The sequence below is a fragment of the Globicephala melas genome, chromosome 3, assembly GCF_963455315.2.
Source record: "Globicephala melas chromosome 3, mGloMel1.2, whole genome shotgun sequence".
In the NCBI taxonomy this organism is placed as follows: Eukaryota; Metazoa; Chordata; class Mammalia; order Artiodactyla; family Delphinidae; genus Globicephala; species Globicephala melas.
In genome coordinates this window covers 21,942,915-21,958,072 of record NC_083316.1, presented here as the reverse complement: position 1 = coordinate 21,958,072, position 15,158 = coordinate 21,942,915, and the positions used below count along the sequence as shown (strand labels likewise).

Sequence of the window (15,158 nt, the reverse complement as noted above, 5' to 3'; positions counted from 1 at the left end):
TAACCCAGGTTAGCCCAAACTGGAATGTTTATGGTGTAAATATATTGCATATCAGTGGCCTTCTATTTAGGTTTTATTTATCATAAAACTCGATATTAATATAACAGTCATGAAGCCCATACCTAATATAAGTAAACTTAAAGATAATAAATTGTTTTATCTGAAACAAACACAAAAAATATACTGTTAAGACTGACACAGAATATATTTCCAAATATATTGGAAATGCATTTTAACATTACTAAAACATCAGAAATATATTGTAATTGTTATTAATGGTTATTTTTAGCAACTGTCAGCAACAGCTCTATGGCTTTCTTCATTAAAAATTGAGCAAGATGTTAGAAAATTCCAAATATAATTTTAAGGATGTGTATTGATTGTTCATAATAAGAGTTGGGCAATATGGCATACTTTTGCAATTAAAAACACTTTAAACAAAAATTAAAATAAGCAAGCAAAAGGCCCTTATTTCTAATTTTTAAAGGAAGATTGATTAGAGATGAATTTACTTTGATTTTGCAAACTTTACTCTGAGTTCTTCAGAGAAACAGAACACATATAACATGTTGAATAGGTTATATATATGTTAACATATTTATGTACACACACACGTATATACACATGCACTGCTTAAAGTTCTGTCCACTGAGAGGATTTCTCTTCAGCACTGTCCTTCAAGGATGTCCCAGAAAGGGACTGTAGTATTGTAGTCCAGTTTTGAGTGATGCCTGAAAATCATGCAGAACTCTTTTTAAACCAGACCCAAGACTTTTCTTCTTCCATCACCTGAAGAAGAAACCCCTCATGAGGCTACAGGTGCAGACTGGGGAGAGAGGGCAGTGTAGCAGGAGTGGGGACCATGGGCATTTGGGCCACTACTTCCTGTAACTTGCGTTTTCAGGGCATGTCCAGGCCTGATCACATATGTACCAGTTCCATTTGATGATGGAATGCTGTTGTGCACACTCAACTTTATGGCTTGATAGGTCAGATAACATGCAGTTCATGATGAGCATCTCAGATTGCATGGTAACTTGGTACCCACGGTTAAGCAATCAGTTTGTAGGCCAAGAGGTTTTTCTCAAAAGGAGATTAGTTATCCACAGAGGATATCAGGGCTTTGCTCCAAAATTAGGAGAGTCTGCACTGCAATTCACCTATAGGGGCCTGTCACAGGCTCCAACCAGCATCTCTATCTGCCACTGACACTTTAAGCACCTCTGGATCTGTTGGATTATACGGTCAAAGTGATAGAGTAGCTCGCATACCAGTCCAGACTTGTTGCAGAGACTTCTCAAGTTCTGAGTCCAACTTAAAGCCAGAAGCTTTTCAGGTGACTTGGTAAATGGATAGGGATGAAACACCCAAATGAGGAATATGCTGCCTCCAAAGTCCAAAGAGGCCCACTAGCCATTGTGCCTCTTTTTTGGTTGTAGGATGGGCCAGAAGTGACAATTTATTATTTACCACAGGATGGGTTTAGGGACCCTCTGAGCCCAGTATGAGATGAACCTCAGGTAAAACTCCATCCGTCACCTGACTTTCATATGCCTCTACTTGGGTAGGCAGATCACACTGATATTTTAGATCTCCTGGAATCAATATTAGTTCAGAGTCAGTGTCCAGTAATACCAAAATGTCCAATTATTTTATTTTCCTCACTGCACAGTTATCCTGGTAAAAGGCATAGGTTTTTTAGGGAAGGCTGGGAAAAAGACTAAGAGTACAAATTTTTGGTGGGTACTTCAAGAAGACTTGGCATCCTCTTTATTCAAGAGATTCTGAGTCTGTAAACTGGCTCAGGCCTGGGAACTGATTGACTCTTTTTATGATTTATGTTGGTGTTTTGCTCTCTTGACCTTGAACTTTTCTGCTTTTACGGGTTAAGTACGGATTTAGTAGCCTTCCTATCTACTTCTAGGAACACTGTAATCAATTAGCCAATGCCATACGTCTGTGCGAGTCAGACTATTCTGACTGCTGCTTTGACTCTGCTGTCCATTATGATAATCCTGCCACCTATCTTTTGGCAGGTGAGTGCTGAACTTAGCCTCCGTCACTCTGGGATCCAATTACTCCCATTGCATATAGGTTTCCCAATTCATTGATAGCAGTTCCCACTATAAGATCTGGCCTACAGAAAAGAGTGATCACAAAGCTCTTCAAGGATGCCTGGGCTCTCTCACTATTTGTTTCTCACCATAGTGGTGAAAGATGTCTTCTGGACCCTCTCAGTGTGGGTGACTAGATCTTAAACGACAAAGCTACTCTAACATTCCAATCTCCCTAAAGACTATTGGTTTTCTTTCTCTGGAAAACCCAGACTAATACAGATTTTATTTTTATAAATTGTAATATATATATATATATTTATATTTATATATACATTATGTATATATATTATAAATACACACAAAATTAATTCTGTTTCTCTGGAAAAAATATATAAATACATATCCATTACATTATTATATACCAATACACATTTATATTATATTATTATATAAACATATATATGTAAAGAATTGGCTCCCATGATTATGGAGCCTGGAAAGTCCTAAGATCTGCAGTTGGCAAGCTGGACACCCAGAATGCTGATGGAATAATTCAAGTCCAAGTCCAAATTCTTGAGAACCGGAGACTCAGTGGTGTAACTTCCAGTCTGAATCACAGACAGCAGGCAGAAAGAGTGAATTCTCCCATTTTCAGTCTTTTTGTATTCTGGCCTTTAAAGGATTAGATGAGGCCCACCCACTTTAGGAAAGGACAATCTACTTTACACAGTCTACAGATTGAGTTGCGCATCTCTTCCAGAAGTATCCCCATAGACACATTCAGAATTAACATTTAACCAAATATTTGGACATTCTGTGGCCCAGTTAAATTGACATATAAAATTAACCATCACAGTTTAAATTCTTAGCCTATTTTGCATGTACATATTTACTTTTTCAAAATTTCTAAAAACAAAAAAATTGTAGCAGAGCAAAACTAAAAATGTAATGTTGGAAAATAATAGTTAGCATTTAAAATATTTATCCATGATTTATTTTGCTTTCAGTGTATTTATTCAAGTTCAGAAGAGGCAACTAAGTTATGACCAGGAAACGAAGACTATTTGGTTTATTGATGTCTGAAGAAAATAATTACTTTTTGGTACTCTTATTTCTTAAGGGATTTTATGTGGGCTTTGTTCTATAATAGATAAACAATATTTTCAAGATTTCTATTTTCTTATGATACTACAAAATGTTGAATTTTGGGTTTATTTTTTAAGAATTTTGTTTATATTTAAGTTATTGTATAATAGGTTTTACTATCAATTCTAAATGTATAATTCAAAATTAATAATGTACATAATAGAGAAATTCAGTATTTTAAGCTAGTAGTTTTCATTTTTGTTATATTGCACCAGGAAATAACTATTGGGAGCTTTTGTTCTTAAAATGAAATTGTGAATTAAAGACAATGCTTTAAAATGTGTTTGACTTTGTGTAAAATAGTACTTTTAAAATGGCATTTTAAATTAACAGAACAAGGAATATATATGAAATATTGGGACAGGGTTTAAAACAGGTAGAAATAGAATAATAAATCTAAATTACAATGATTTCAATATATGAATGACTAAAATAATATTACTGTTTGTTGCAAAGATTTAGTAACTAAAATTTAATATATTCAGACAACATACTTATTCTGAAAGTCTTGTAATTCCATAAATATTTTAATTTCCCTTTGGACATAATCCTCAGTCCAAGCACCATATTATAATACTGAATTTTCCTTGAAATTTTAAATATTGAATATAAAACCATTCAGAGGAAAGTATAATTACTAGGATTATTATTATGTTTGACTAAATACTTCTGTAGACTTCAACATATTTTGAATGAGTAGAAAATCTCTGAGAAGTAAATTGTTTCCACAGGTGTTTGAATCCAACATGTAGAATCATATATAATTTAGTGTGATAGACACAGATTCAGTTTCCTGCACATTTTAATCATCACAATAGAATGTTAAATCTTTATTAAATGCAGAAAATAAAGATATAACAATATTTATTATAGTGTTATGTTAAATATATGGAAAGATAGTGGGGAGGGATATAGAAAATTTTAAACTAATTTTCATTTGTGTATACATATGCAAATTTCCACAGAAATTCTGTAACAGTATAAATGCGTTCCTGCCTTTTATTTTGGCTACTTATTAATAATTTCCATAATATAAGCATGGGATAGGGACTCCTGACAATACACAATCTTTGCCCCACCGCACTTAATATTCCACAATTTTCAGTAAATTGCAGCATTATCCCTGGATTATCTTTGTTTCAGTCTGACAATATATTTGACAATATTGATAACTGACTAATCTCTCATGTTTCTTTTTCTGTGTATAAATGTGAGAACACTAGACTACACGTGTGGGAGACATCGTGTAGTTTATTTCCTATATCTCTCCAGACTAGTTTTATTTAGTTTTCCTTTATTTTATGGAGAAATTAATACAAATTTATTCATAAAAATGTATAAAACATGTACAACTTAAAAACAAAGGGAAACATTTTAAAACTATACAACTGCTTGCAATATTATGTATACGTTAAGAGTATTTTTATGAAAAATAAAGGTATAAAAAGTTGAAATTATACTCTAGACATTGTATTTTAACATAATATCTCATTTAAATGATTTACATCCAACAGTATATATGTAGACCATAATTTTAATGACTATAATAGCATTGTACACATTCTAACATTAATAAGGTGAACATTTTAGTTGTCTCAACATTTTTTGCCAAATTAAATAAAGCTTCTAATACATATAAATTATCTATACATCTTTTTCATATTTTCCTAATTATTTCCTTCCATTAAAAGTATCTTCTTTTTCTCCTCTTAGAATAAAAGTACTAGCAATACAAAGATAAATGTACAAAAATATTTATTATAAAGTAGGTTGAAAAAACTATTTGAAAAATGCAATCATTAAAATAATTTTATTTACATACAGAGATTTCTAAGATGTAATTTTAGTAAAAAAAAGGCAAGTTTTATGTTATTTATAATCTGATTTTTCTAATAATCACTGACAACTAAACCTGCTTTATACATGTAAAAACATATTGTTAAAAAAAGAAAATATTTGGTTTTTAAGAAATATGTGTTGAGGCCATAGAAATTTTTTATATATATATCAATCTTTCTCTTTTGGATTTTACAGTTTAGTGGGCACAACAAACAATTTTACCAAATGGGGTATCATGATAGGAAAGTGAAATGTGCTTTATAATTACAGAGCAGGAATATTTATTCTAGTCGAGAGGGTTAGGGAAAGCATCCTTAAGAAAAAAATTTTTTAATGAGATTTGATAAATATTTAGTTAGGGGAAAATACAGAGAAGAGAAAGGGTGTTAAAGGGTGAGAGAAACATCTGCAAACATCAGGTATGAAAGCTAGAACAGGCCTTCTGAGAAATGAAAAAAACAAAACAAGCAAAACAAAACAATTGGTATGTACAGAGTGTATAGCAAAGTGGATAAAGGTGACAGAAAACACATCTGGAGATGAGAACAAGATTATGGATAATGCATAAATAAGGCTATAGAGTCCAAGGAAATAGAATAACAATAAAAGTAATGATTCTTTTAAAAAAGAATATTATCCCCTTTTAATAGAAGTGGCTTAGATTACACACATACACACACACACACACACACACACACACACACACACACACACACACACACACAATTTGCCCAATATAACAGAAATTTGCATGAGACCAAGCCTGGTTTATAAGACTTTAGATTCATGGTTCTTATGCACTGTACCTGGTTGAAGATTTTTAAGCTAAGAAGTAATATGACTTGATTTGTGATATAGAAAAATCAGCTTCTTTAGTATGGAAAATTGTTTGGAGTAGAACAAGAGGGAGGTAGGCATCAATTAGAAGATTGTTGCAGTGGTACAGATAAGATATGATGAACAAAACCTGGGTGGTAGCCATAGAGATGGAGACAGATGGATGGGTGGGGGAGATATTTCAGAGAAGAAAAGGCTGCATATGGTTATTTTAACATTGGGTAAAGGAGGAGTAAAGTATGAATCTCAAGTCTGTAATTTTGGCTACCATAAAAAATAGATTCAAATAGTCAAATTGTTCAAAGATGGAATGGGACACTAAAGAAATAGATGGAGTAAGAATGTATTGGGAATTGTGAAGTATATGATGGAAGAAAACAGAGCAGGCATAGGCTAGTAAAGATTCAAGTTTCAGAACAGTGTTAGGTTTGCAAAAACATTAGGATTTTTTCCAACTCAAAATTTCTGTAAATACACAATCCGTTTGTCTGTTTTAAATACTCAGTGAAAAATCTTCTATACTAAGAAGTTTACTTTTAAGATGGGAATGAATAGAAGGAAGATAATTTATGAAAAAAATCCTAATATTTTCATCAAATTATTTATATGACCAATGGAAAAGCCCTGTGTGTTTTATATCACTTGAAATTTCAAATGTCTATAAAATACATCAACTTCCAAAAGTGAGAACATCCTGGTTGAAAGAGTACTCTCCCAAAGTCATGTAGAGAATAATCTATGAGATTAATATTCTGTCTCTGGTTGGTCTCTGATGACAGAGCCTGTGCATCTGCAAGTGATATTATACTGAAGGGAGGTAAAATCATTTAAAATTATGGTATATATCCTAAACTTATCATCATAATGTCAGAAATTTCTCACATCACCTCTTTGAGTTTAGTGATTTTTGACGTAATCGAGTATATTAATATTTTACACTTAAGATTTATTAGACCAATGGATTTTTTTTGTTAATGTACTAGACATTTAAATCTTGGTAGCATTCTATTCAAAAATGTCTTGGAAATACTGTGTTTTGAAAAATATATATATATATACTTTTTATTTTATTTCAAATGTAGTCTCATATAAATAAGTGTTTAAAAATTTTGAGAATGATCAAACTAAAATGTTTAATCTCTCCACAGTGAAAATTAAGATAACCATTGCAATCATTGTTTCAGTGATGTCATGTAGAGATAAATTAATATTTGCCAAAATTATTTTTTCTGTAATAACAATTCATATATTTATAGAACTCTTCTTTTCTACCTCTCTGAAGCTTCACACTGACCAAGATAAAGGAGATGGAAATTTAAAATACATATTAACAGGAGATGGGGCTGGCAGTCTGTTCGTAATAGATGAAAACACAGGAGATATTCATGCGGCAAAGAAATTAGACAGAGAAGAAAAGTCCCTGTACGTTCTTCGTGCCAAGGCTATAGACAGAAAGACTGGGCGGCAGGTGGAGCCTGAATCTGAATTTATAATTAAAATCCACGATATCAATGACAATGAACCAAAATTCACAAAAGACTTGTACACTGCCAGTGTTCCTGAAATGTCTGGAGTCGGTAGGTATATGTTAATCCATGTAAACTAAGTTTTTTATTTTATTTTATTTTTTGCTAAGGTAGTTATTATGGACATACAGTTAGATGTGATCTCTTTCAAGATAAGAACTATAACTGAAACTACTATTTAGTGTTAGCTATCTCACTTCTAATTATTTTCGGTTGTATGTTTCTTAATGTTTCCTGGTATTTTGTAACTGACATCTAAAATGATTACTGAGAACAACTGTTCCATTGCATTTCAACAAACGTCTTTACCTTTACTCAAATGCTATTCAAATGGCAGTCAAGTTTAATGTATTTTGGCCTGAAATGAAAGGAATATCAAATAGTGTCAGCAGTTTTAGACAGTTTTGTTTGCATTATTTTGCATAAAAACAATTAATGCTTGTATTTGATAAATTTCTTTTGATCATCTCATTTGATCATTGAAACAACTTGATGTGGTAGGCATGGGAAATAGAACTTTAAATCCCCATTCTGTTAATTAGGAACCCTGGATTCAGAAAGATTAAGGAACTGAATTAAGATCAAATAACCTGGTAGCATAACAACAATATCCCAAGTCTTTTTAATATTATTTTAGATATGTTCCATCCAGCAATGGTTTATCCTGAAAACTGAAAATAATCATTTCATTTTTTAAGCCTGCCCATAATTTTAAATGCCATTTGTTATTATGCAATGTTTTTATCTGTATATGTAACTACATTTAGCTATAATTATATGAAAGGTTTAGATTTGTTAATGAGAAAAGAGCTGACTCTTAAATCATATTTCTAAAAAAATAAGTGATGTAAACTTACTATAATATCCCAAACATGTAACTGATTTTGAAAAATTGACATTTAGTTGAATATTATTTCAAAATCAGTTATAAGTATATAACTTTGACATTATTGTAATTAATACATGGGTAAGTCAAATAATTTCTTAAAGAAGAAAACAAACATATCCATCTTTACTGAGTGATTGATATTAAATATGTATACACATAAAATATATGTCTAAATAAAAAGTATGTGCATTTATATCCTGAAATGTATTGTTCTTTTGTAACTCTCCTACCTGATTTAAAGGAAAATAAACGTATTATAGTTTTACAGATGTGATTTTCTCTGCTTTTACCTATACACATAACCATTTACAGAGAAATGTAAAGGGTGATACTTAGGAACTTTGTCAGGCTATGTGTAACCCATATATTAACAGCTAAAGCCTGTGCATAATCACATAATAAAGAATGCCTCCTCTCTAAATGAAGTAATGTACAATTATTGAATTCTAACCTTATTTTCATTAGTGATTTTAATTTAAATCAAACACTTGAAAAACTACTATTATTAACTTTGAGGGTAAATGAAGTCTAATGGAATAAAATATAAAAATTCTTTATTCCCATTTTATCCTTCTTTCCAACATTGTAGTCCAATGTTCTCCTTTATACTGTCCCCCCACTACGTGATTATTTTTGTCTTAATATATTTGTCTTTTCTTTTTCTGTCTCACCAAATCCTCTCCTTGCTTTTTCCCTCTGCCTCTGCTTCTTTCTATCAAATACGCCATATTTCATTTTGGTTCAGACATATTCCTCCCCATCCCTTTTATTGGTAGTTAAAATCAAATGACTCCAGTGAACTCTTTAAATCTGAAACACATTAGCATATTCTGATCAGAACACTTAATCTGGATAATACATGAGGATATATAGTGAAAGAAAATGAGATACACTTTGAATTAGGTATTTGTAGCAGATTCCTACATTTTATGTTTTCCATTTTTTGTGGTCATTATACTTTGATTAAAGATTATCTATTATTTTTCTATATTTGCATGCATTCATCTCCCTCAAGGCAAATTCCTATTGTGCAATTTTGGAGGTTTCTCATTGACTGGGTAGGTCCCTCAAAAACTGATCCAGTTCCCCTCCCACACTGTCTGCCCAACAAGGAATCTATCTGTAGTTTTTCACAGATCACACAAGTAACTCACCATTGAATGCTTCATGTCCTAAACTAGGCCCTTTCTTAGAGGTACACTGCCTGTAGATTCAAATATGTGTCTAATCATATGTCTAGACAGGCCATTTAATACAGTATTTAGAATGAAGCTTCTTCATACTGGCTAGATCGAATCCCATCCTATCACCTACTAGCTGTGTAATCATGAGCAACCTCTATATGCTCCAAGGCCTGCATCCCATGTTTATCATGAGGATAAAATAATAATACAAATCAACTGCTGAGAACTCTGCCTAGTCTACGTTAAGCAATTTGTAAATGTTAGATCTTGTTATGACTTTGAACTAGAAACTCTACTGGGCTTTAGAGATAAAATGTTGAACAAAAGAAGACATAGCCCTTTCCTTTGGAGAGTTTACATCACACAAAACCTACATATAACAAATGACATAAATTTGTCATTCAGGCTTCACTATATTTTACTTAATATTTGTTTAATAAAAAAGTAAATACTGGGTTTCGCTGGTGGCGCAGTGGTTGAGAGTCCGCCTGCCGATGCAGGGGACATGGGTTCGTGCCCCAGTCCGGGAAGATCCCACATGCTGCGAAGCAGCTAGGCCCATGAGCCATGGCCGCTGAGCCTGCGCTCACGGGCCTGTGCTCCGCCACGGGACAGGCCACAACAGTGAGAGGCCCGCGTACCGCAAAAAAAAAAAAAGAAAAGTAAATACTTATTTTAAATTATTTGAGAATAAATGAAGCATATATAGCTCAGAAAATTTAGAGGGATATAAAAATCAAAGTGGTGTATTTCCTTTTATTCTGTCTTTATAAGCAAATATTTATAAAATTAGTACAAAACATATAAACCATTTTCTATCTAATTTTATTACTAAATAGTATGAACTGTAAAATGTCCTTATATTTAAGGAAAAATCTAGCCATTCCCTAGTGTTCAACACACTACATATTTTTCTTTTTCTCATTTTGCTATTATAAATAACGTATCAGTGATATGCTACCAGTGTTTATTAGTGTTTAACAACATTCTAATTATTACCATGATTCTGAGAGGGGGAACAGTATTTTATATGGGTATTTGTAGCATTTTAGCCACATTATAGGATTGATTTCCATTCTTTAATTTATTATTTTTAGGCCAAGTATTTTCAGGTAGGTTTGAAGATCATATACCCATGATAAAGAGCAAATGATCAAAACAAATTTAACAACAAACATATTATTAAAAGTGTCAAAAAAGGATAAAGGTGTGTTTTTACCTGTGCCCATTATGAAATGATAGCCACAGCCAAAGAAAAATGAGTCTGGTAGCAAAAGAAATGTCATGAAATCAATGAATTAACTACTTGCATTTAGCATCTTGGTTATGCTTAATAATTCATATTTCAAATAACCTTCAAGTATGAAAGCAATTATTAATCTATGTTCACATAAGGTTATATAAAAATAAATATAAATCTGAAAACCACTCTAGTTGAACATTTGAACATTATTGTGGGATGGAAATCTCTTTATGATTTCTGCTTTGGTCTAACTGGGACACGAGTGGATGTTTTTTAAATGATAAAACAGTACACCTGGGACTGACTGAGTAAATTGTACTGTGTCCTCTCACAGGACATATCAATTCCATTGCAGCTGAGGAAACAGAGGCTTCAAGAGGAAGAGCTCAAGTTCTCATCTTACACTAATTAATTTTGAGAAAACATAAAAATACTTCCTAAATTCATATATTCAAATATACTGATGGAAAATAAAGCTGTTAGTTTAATCTTAATGTTCAATATATTAATTTCTAGAATCTGCATAAGCAAATATATGCAAATTTTGAGAAACATTCACTACAACTCAATTAGACAAGCTATGCGTGTGTAATGTATGCTGGATATTAAAGTAGGTTACAGAGCCAACGTGGAACTCACTTTTTCTAAAGAATTTTTAAATCTATGTAAGTATCAGAGTCAACATTTTGAAAAATTGTGTGTAATATACTAGAAAATGTCCTACAAACTCATTTTGCTCAAGGAATACATGGTAGGCTTTAGTTAATGGTAGTTTTAGAATCATGCCTTGAATCTTTATAGAGTTCTAGAAAATATAAGAAAGGTCCATCAATATATTACATTACTTTTAGCTCCTAAAACTAGCTCCTTTAAAGCTCTTTTATCTTTTAAAACATAATTATATGTGACAAAGTTAAGAGAAAATAATTTAATTTTTATAAAATAAAATTAAACTGAGAGTATTGGTAAATTACGTATTGCATGTGAGACAATTATACACTTTCTTAACTCTGGAGGGGTCTATCTGCTGATCTACATATGTGTAGCAAATAATACACAGCATATCAATAGGTATAATTATATATGACTATGTTAACTACATTACAATGAGAGGCACAGATACAATAATCATATATATCTTGCATACCAAAAATTTTGGCAATTTTACCTTTTGTGTCTTGATAAAAACAGGGCCTCTTTATTTTCAATTTACATTATTTAGTTAATTTATCAGAATAAAAAGCAGCAGGAGTGCTTTCAATGTTGGATTTATCTTTGAATTCACATTTCCAGTTAGCAATAAATGTATTAATTGAAAATTGTATGTGCACTGTATTCAGTGAAAAATTGTTTTCTGTCACAGTATTTTCAACCAATTAGTGCATATTCATCTTTATGATAAATTTTGCTTTTGACTTTTTTAGATAGCTCAATAATAGTAACAATATTATTAAGGAATATTTAAATTTAAAAAAATGAAAGATAAGTGATTTTTAGCAGCATAATTTAAACAAATTTCTTGAAACATGTACCATGGTTTAACACACCACATTCCCAGTAATATGGTTTCATAAAGATAGCTTCAAATTTCTAAGTACTTAAGTGTCTGTGTTTGGGTGGGGATTCATGTAGGTACATCTGTTATACAAGTTACTGCAACAGATGCAGATGACGCCAACTATGGAAATAGTGCCAAAGTGGTCTACAGCATATTGCAAGGACAGCCATATTTTTCAGTGGACCCAGAATCAGGTAACAACATCTAATACTTGGTCTCTTTCTCATTATGCAATACATCTGGATGCACATTTATAGATTTTCTATATTTAAAAAGCTATTAAGTATCATGTTTTTATTTATTCCTTATATTGATAGTTATTCCATGGATACAGAAGCAGAATTCCTATTATTTAAAAAGATTTGAATCCTTAGTCCTTTAGACTAGTATTTACTTAAATCACCTAGAGTTTTTTTTTTTTTTTTTTTTTTTTTTTTTTACCGTACACGGGCCTCTCACTGTCGTGGCCTCTCCCATTGCGGAACACAGGCTCCGGATGCGCAGGCTCAGCGGCCATGGCTCACTGGCTCAGCCGCTCCGCGGCATGTGGGATCTTCCCGGACTGGGGCACGAACCTGTGTCCCCTGCATCGGCAGGCAGACTCTCAACCACTGCGCCACCAGGGAAGCCCTAGACTAGTATTTATTGAGTTTAAATTTATTACATTAAATACAAAATTTCACAGGGATTCAACACATTACATGTCTTAGGAAATACTCAAAACCAAAAACAATGTGACAATCATCAAAATTAAGCTTATTCATCTAAAGACTTCTGACTAAAGTTAGTTTTTCTAGTCAAAAGGATAATTAAATTGATCTAGCAAAAATTTTTTCCTGAACAACAGCTCATGGAAGAATTTTTTTCTGTTCCGTGAATTATGTTAAATTGGTTACGTATGGATTGAAAGACTTATCTAGGTACACTGACATCTTATCATCTGTTTGTTCTGATTAATGTCTGTAAAATGGATCTTGCATGGCTTAATTTTAAAACGCAATGATTGAACTGCAAAATATTTGTTTATTTTTTCCAAAAGGCATAATAAAAACTGCATTACCAGACATGAGCAGAGAAAATAGAGAGCAGTACCAAGTGGTTATACAAGCCAAAGACATGGGTGGCCAGATGGGAGGCCTTTCTGGAACCACCACAGTGAACATCACTCTGACAGACGTCAACAACAATCCTCCTCGATTTCCCCAGAGTAAGAGAGGTTTCAGTGATACCATGTGGAAAGTTTCTCAAACACACTATGAACAGTTTAATACTTTTACTAGTAGTTTCACTACTAGTTTATGGATAAAGATGAATCCACAACCCCTCCTCCCACAGAATATCACAATTTCCCACAAATTTATTAACAGTGACTAGGATCATTTCATCATTGAGTAGGTAATGGAGAAAACAAGGAAATGAGGTTCTTTTTGGCAACTTTAATTATCTTCTTCTACCTTTTGAAGAGTTATAAAATTTTCCAGACTACCTTTCCCAACATTTCCTATGATCATCTAGTTCTTTTTCTCATCTATTTCCTGGTTATGAGTGTGGACTCTCAAGTTTGACCACCAGGCTGCAAATCCCATGTCTATCACTTGTCTTGCCTCAGTTCTCTTGTTTGTATGTAAGAATTATAATCCCTTATTTAATCAATTCTAAAACACAGGTTTGTCGATGTTTTAACATCTCTGAAATCAGATACTATATTAAAATCAATGCAAGTTAGTTTAATTAGCCACATTTTTCTTTCTTATTGGCCCATAATCTCATGAAATAACTTGGTTGTGATGGCATCTGAGATATGTTAGAGTTTTCTGGTATCTGTTACCTACCTACCTGTGATGATTAAATCAGTTAATAGCCTTTCAGTTGTCACGATTTCTATGTTAAACCATGGATTCTTTGCAAGCCATGAGGTCCTACAAAAACAGACTAATTCTCTGCTGAAAATATTTCTATGTTGCAGCAAATAAAATTATAAGAAGTCCTATCTTGAAATGTTCTGTTAAGGGCCCTGAAATTTCAATTTATAACATTGATTCCAATACAGTAAAGCATTTTTTTCAAGCTAATCAAATTTGAAATACTTGATGATACAGCTCTAGACGGTGGACATGTACAAATGACAAATATTAAAAAATAAACTTTGCTGAGAATATAAATAATAAGACTAATTAACATAAATCTAAACTTTGCATTCAGGTTCCTTAAACATAAACTGAAAAAGTATGATGTGATGAATTCTCAAATGACTTGCCACTCTATAATTTTATGATCTATTATAATCTCAGCAGAAGGTTTGGAACTCTAATAGTAATAGTAAAAATGTTCTTGAACTAAGAACTGGGCTAAGCATGTTAAAGACGTCATTTCATGGAATCTTCATAACAAACCTATGAGTTAATAGCTATCATCATCTCTATTTTATAGATGTGTAAATTAAGGGTTAGAGAATTTAACTAACTTGCCTAGTGATGAAAATTCAAATCCAGGGCAGTTGGATTTAGAAGTCCCTCTTCTTAACCACCAAGCAAATTGGAAAGAGAACAGACTTTGAAGTCAGGGAGACTTAGTTTTGCCTTCTGCTTTTCCCAGCTTTAAAGGATGATTTCCTTGAGCCTTATCTGAGGATAATACACCTGCCTTCATTCTATAAGGACTAATGTTAGAATTAAATAAACTAACATAGAGGGCCTTTGGCCTTATATAGATTTCAACATACATTAAAATGTTTAAAAACATTTCTAACTTTCATTAACATTTTTTGTGATATTTTCCTATTATCTCTTAAATAAATCCTCACAAACTAAAATGTTTTCATGAACAGGACAATGTAATGGCTGAAACTGCAGGAGACAGAAACATTCATATCCCACTTA

The 15,158-nt window shown here is 32.2% G+C and overlaps 1 protein-coding gene across 3 annotated transcripts in view; it reads left to right on the top strand.

Annotated features, from left to right (window-relative positions):
• The window catches only part of CDH9 (cadherin 9), a 122,752-nt gene that overhangs the window by 77,733 nt on the left and 29,861 nt on the right, over positions 1-15,158 (top strand). The window contains exons 3-5 of one of the 3 annotated variants that reach the window (XM_030856468.2): positions 7,162-7,456; positions 12,354-12,473; positions 13,319-13,486. In XM_030856468.2, coding sequence (XP_030712328.1) covers positions 7,162-7,456; positions 12,354-12,473; positions 13,319-13,486 — 583 coding nt within the window. The remainder of the gene's footprint in view (positions 1-7,161; positions 7,457-12,353; positions 12,474-13,318; positions 13,487-15,158) is intronic. The other 2 variants (XM_030856469.2, XM_060295686.1) reach the window with 2 other exon arrangements.